General features: G+C 52.1%; 1 protein-coding gene across 1 annotated transcript in view; it reads left to right on the forward strand.

Annotated features, from left to right (window-relative positions):
• The window catches only part of FAM178B (family with sequence similarity 178, member B), a 101208-nt gene that overhangs the window by 7162 nt on the left and 88704 nt on the right, over window positions 1-5342 (forward strand). The window contains exon 4 of the mRNA XM_011969630.1: window positions 4263-4415. Within this exon, the coding sequence (XP_011825020.1) occupies window positions 4263-4415 (153 nt within the window). The remainder of the gene's footprint in view (window positions 1-4262; window positions 4416-5342) is intronic.

A 5342-nucleotide genomic window follows, 5' to 3' on the forward strand; every position in this document is an offset into this window, starting at 1 on the left:
CAGCTACTCGGGAGGCTGAGGCAGGAGAATGGCGTGAACCTGGGAGGCAGAGCTTGCAGTGAGCCGAGATCGCGCCACTGCACTCCAGCCTGGGCAAAAAGAGCGAGACTCCGTCTAAAAAAAAAAAAAAGGGAGGGAGGAAGAGCTACCAAAAAAAAAAAAAAAAAAAAACAAAAAAAAAAAAAAAAAAAAAAAAAGGGAGGGAGGAGACTGAGTGCTCTATATGCTGCGGGTGGGATGGGCTTGGAATCAAGGGTTCATTTGGGGCATTCTGGGGCAAGATCAGGGAGCTACTTGGAGACGCAAGGTTGGGAGTCACTGTGTACGGGTGACATTTAAAGCTATAAAACCGGGGCCGAGCACAGTGACTCTCGTCTTACAATCCCAGCCCTTTGGGAGGCTGAAACAGGTGGATCACTTGAGTCCAGGAGTTTGAGACCAGCCTGGCCAACATGGTGAAACCCTGAACCCTGTCTCTACTAAAAATACAAAAATTAACTGGGCGTGGTGGCACGTGCCTGTAATCCCAGCTACTGGGGAGGCTGAGGCATGAGAATTACTTGAACCCGAGAGGCAGAGGTTGCAGTGAGCCGAGATCACACCACTGCACTCCAGCCTGGGCGACAGAGCAAGACTCCATCTCGAAAAAAAAAAAGAAAAAAAAATTATCAGAAAAACAAAACAAAACAGCAATATTTTTAGTAGAGACAAGGTTTTGCCATGTTGGCCAGGCTGGTCCTGAACACCTGGGTTCCCGGACTCAAGTGATCTGCCTGCCTCGGCCTCCCCAAGTGCCGGGATTACCGGCGTGAGCCACCATGCCCAGCCTGATAATCATCTCTTAACTAAATCAAGGATCAGCAAACTTTGTGAAAAGTTTGTAAATAGCAAATATTTTAGGCCTTGAGGACCAGGCGGTCTGTGTCAACTCTGCTGCTGCAGCAGGAGGCTCCTGCAGACGCTGGGTGAATGAACGCGCATGGCTGTGCTGCAGTGGGCCCTTATTGCAGAAACAGGCCCCACGCAGGGCTCGGCCTACGCGGTGTACTTTGCCTGGCCCAAGTTAGAAGGACCGCTGCCTCCTGACTGGTGCCAGTTTTTACGGTGAAAGTTTGGGAATGTGTTGCGATTTGAGCAGCCGTCCCAGATGGACAAAGAGAGCTCCTCGCACACTGCCCAGAGGTCCAGGGAAAGGCAGCCGGCCATGGAGTCCCACATGGACTCCCACAAGGCAGGTGCTGCTTCCTGTCTGATGTTGCAGAAAGCATGTGGATGGACATGGTGGGGCATGAAGCCTGAATTTAATTAGTGTGTTTAGGGCCAAAGGCCTTCTTCGGCAAGAGCACTTTGGCAGCATTATATTTGATGAAAGCAACTTTCTCTCTGAGCTGAGGTGCATGGATTTGGTTTCCAGGTTCTCCAGTCACTAGCTGCATAACCATGGAATCAAACCTTTTGAAACCTAAATCTCTGCAGCAAGAGTAATTCTTCCAGCTCTCTGTATCTTCCTGCCGAGTACCTCCAGCATTCCGAAGTCATGGCTTGGATGTTTTGAAACTGCTCAGAGGAAGGGAGTTATCTGTGCAACCAGCTTAACGCAGAAGGTAGTCCTGGCTTGGAAAACGCTGGTAATGCGCTGGGCGCGTGACGTTTTCCAGTGGTGCTTTGAGAAAGCCTCTTTGACAACAGCCCCTTTGAGGTGGTGGTTTTGATGTGGGATCATTTGGATGGGACTGTTCGGCTTTACAAAAGTCATTCACCAGTGTACAAAGCCAGCAGCCTCTTCCATCCCTGAATAGGGCCAGGGAAGGGGGTGCAGGTCAGGAAGGGGTGCTCAGGGTGGGGGCTGACCACCGCCTGCCAGACAAGGCCTCATCTAATTGCCACAACTGCCCGTCACAGAAAGGACCCCTGACAGTCCCGTGCGAGCATCTGTGCATGCTCTCACAATCGGCTTGCATCTTGAATGGGTGACATCCTCAATTCTCCATTTCTTAAAGTTAAAAGACCTTGCGTGTGTGCTGCGCCTGGGGCAGAGGCAGATACTTAAACCACAACATCATCCTTTATTCTCAGCTCTAGGCTGCACAGGAAATCCCCAATTAGATGTGTGAGAGTCGCCTCAGGACTCTTAATAATGCACATACATTACAGCCAGCATCACAGAAGTCCCTTTAAAAGACGGTTTTAGGGACAGGGCTAGGACCCCTTTATAGATTAGCCTCCTTCTTACAGGCTTTTTTTTCTTTTTCTTTTTCTTTTCCTTGTCTTAGACGGAGTCTCCAACCAGGGCTGGAGTGCAGTGGCACGGTCTCGGCTCACTGTAGCCTCCACCTCCCAGGTTCAAGCAATTCTCCTGCCTCAGCCTCCCTTTTTTTTTTTTCCTCTTTGAGACAGAGTCTTGCTCTGTCACCCAGGCAGGAGTGCAGTGGCATAATCTCGGCTTTCTGCAACCTCCGCCTCCCAGGTTCACGCAATTCTCCTGCCTCAGCCTCCCGAGTAGCTGGAATTACAGGTGCCGGCTACCATGCCCGGATAATTTTTGTATTTTTAATAGAGACGGGGTTTCACCATGTTGGCCAAGCTGGTCTCGAGCTCCTGACCTCAGGTGATCCTCCCACCTCGGCCTCTCATAGTGCTGAGCCACTGCACCTGGCCTAGGCTTTTAATCATTTGTTCATTTTTTCAGACTAAAAAACAAGCAATAGATACAAAACTCTTAATGGCAAAGACATGAACCAAACAGGAACTTGTTTTACCGTTTATGTGGTGGTTTGGTGAGATGCTTCCGGAAGCCTGCCAGGGTCAGAGTCCTCCCGGGTCTGCTGCATCATTCCCGTTCGTTGTGCCATTTCATTCTCAGGAGCACCCTGTGACATGTATCAGGGCCTTACTTTGGGTCACTTAGCCAGAAAGTGAAACAGGTTCCACGTGCTAGGCTGGTGGGCCGAAGGCGACGCCACGCCACACCCAGTGCCAGCTGCTCATGTCCAGATCCTAAGGGGGCCTCTGCGCTGTTCCGCCCCTGGGTTTGCTGTCTCAAACAGTGGGCCTGGCTGGGGACCAGGGAATGGGCCGTCTCTTGATGAGAGGAAGAGAGGCAGTGTCTAGAGCTTGTTGTGTTTTATTGTTCCTGTGTTAAATGTGTGTTATATTGCTGTAAAATCGAGCAGAACACACTGACATGAAGTAAAGAGGAAGTTGCCTTCTCTACCTCTCCCCTCCCTCTGATTCTGCTCCCTGGGGTGACCCTCAGTCGTAGTGGGATATGTCATATGCTGGGGGTGGGCATCTGCGCACGTCTGTGTCCATGCATGTGTGTAGGCTTGTGTGTGCATGCACAGACACACACACGCACACACACAGCCTCTGCTGCTGTTTTCACCCATGAACTTACTGGGCTCAGCCACGTTGCCGATCCTTCTTTATGTAGATTTAGCTCATTCTTGGGAAACATCTTCGCTGCCTCCCTTTTCCCCATCCTCATTTCAGTGGATCGTTAAGTCCTGACAGTTTTCACCTCTCTCTGATACTGTTGCAATGTATCCCTTCTCCTCATTCTTTCTCTGTCCATGGGGCCAGCTTCCCTCCACTAAATCAGACTCTCTGTGCCGGGCCAGGCTGGTCCCGGGATCTGCATTGCAGCAGCTGCCTGGGTGGTTCTCAGAGCCCTGGAGCTTGAGGACTGCTGGCCCTGAGGGAGAATCCGGGCTCCTTCATATGGGCTTGAGACCCTCCTGCTACCTCCTTCCGCCCACACCCATGCCGCCTGCTTGCCAGCCTTCCTGACCCTCCCAGGACGCCCTCCCTGACCCTGGCCGCACCCAGCGCTCCTCTCTCTCCTGGGCCCTTATGGAGCCGCCCTGTAGGCCTCTCTGTCCACTCGCCAGAGGGGATTGCCGTGGGTTGTTCATGCCCTTCCTGGGTGGTCCATTCCCGACTCACCTTCCGTACCTGGCATTGTCGACGTGCAGCGAGTGAAAAGTCTGACCTGACAGAGCCAGTGGGTGGGGTTGGGTCTTCTGGCTCTGGGACTGGTGCCCTGAGCCAGGGATGGGCCTTACTGATGGGAGAGCGAAGGGCTCCTGCGTGCCCGGGTGGGCTCTTCTTCCATCAGCAGGTGGCGCTGTCCCCCTGGTCTGCCGTAAGGACTGCGAGGGAGGGAGCCCTGTGCCCCCTCTGTCCTTCCCTGGGGCGATGGCCGTGCCTCAGGCCAAGGTGCGTCTGCTGATACCCGGCCCTCCTGTCCCTTCCCTTGCCAGGATGCTGGTGGAAAAGTACTCAGTGTCCCTGCAGACCATCCCGCTGGTCCATCCAGGTGAGACTGTGTTTCTGCCCAGGCGTCACTCCCTGCCATGCATCCTGGACTCCTCACACCTGAAGCCACGCAGTCACCTGGAAAGGCTGTTCCTCAGGTAAGTGTGGGGAGGAGGGGTGAGGGGGTGGCGCAGCCTGTCCAAGACCCCTCCCTCCTGGAGTCCAGGGATAAGGGCCACCTGAAAGGGGGAAATTTGAAGAGGCGATCGGGCCAATTTGAATGTGTCAGTTTTTAGAGAGATAGGTGATGATGTCTGCTTACAGTATGTCATTTACTAATTTTGTTGCACATAATGGAAACATTCCCACATTATAGCAAGTAGCCAGTTGTTCATTTACAGGTTCATGTTGCTTTTTTCTCCCCTAAACCCCAGTGTCGCAGAACAGCAGACTCACCATGCGTGTCTTGGGGCTGGGTCTCTGTCAGCACTGGCTCCTTCCTGGGCCATCCAGGGCATGTAATGGGCCTTTCCACCTACTTGTTGGAGGGACTTCAGTGTGTGATGCTGACACTGAAAAGCCTGTCCCCAGCCGCAGGCACACACTCTAACAATACAACAGCTGTCTTATTCTTTGTGGGAGTAAATTCATGATCATTATCACATAACCATTGACTATATTGCTTTTTGAGAGAATTTTTAAAAGATTTACCACAACCGTATCCAACACTTGGAATTAGGAGCTAATATATCCAAGAAGAAGAGGAAGGAAAGCCCGCAGGGTTCAGTGCAGCGGCGTCTGCTGGGTGCTCACACAGGCTGGTGCCCTGTGGGGCTGGAGGCCAGGGCCGTGGAGAAGGGGCTGTCCTCGCCCACCCAGTGAGGAGCAGAGGTGGAGCTGCTTCTGTGGTCTCTTCAGCCACCTTAGGACTTGAACGCCAGAGTCTTGCTCTCTTTTCCAGTTTTACAGGGCTTATGTTTATTTCATGAATTCCAAGTCCATCTTATTGTATGATACAAGGTTACTTTTAACATTTTCATATGCTTTCTTTAGAAGTTTTTATCGTAGGAAGTTAACAAGTACAT

Source organism: Mandrillus leucophaeus, unplaced genomic scaffold (assembly GCF_000951045.1).
Source record: "Mandrillus leucophaeus isolate KB7577 unplaced genomic scaffold, Mleu.le_1.0 Scaffold9, whole genome shotgun sequence".
In the NCBI taxonomy this organism is placed as follows: domain Eukaryota; kingdom Metazoa; phylum Chordata; class Mammalia; order Primates; family Cercopithecidae; genus Mandrillus; species Mandrillus leucophaeus.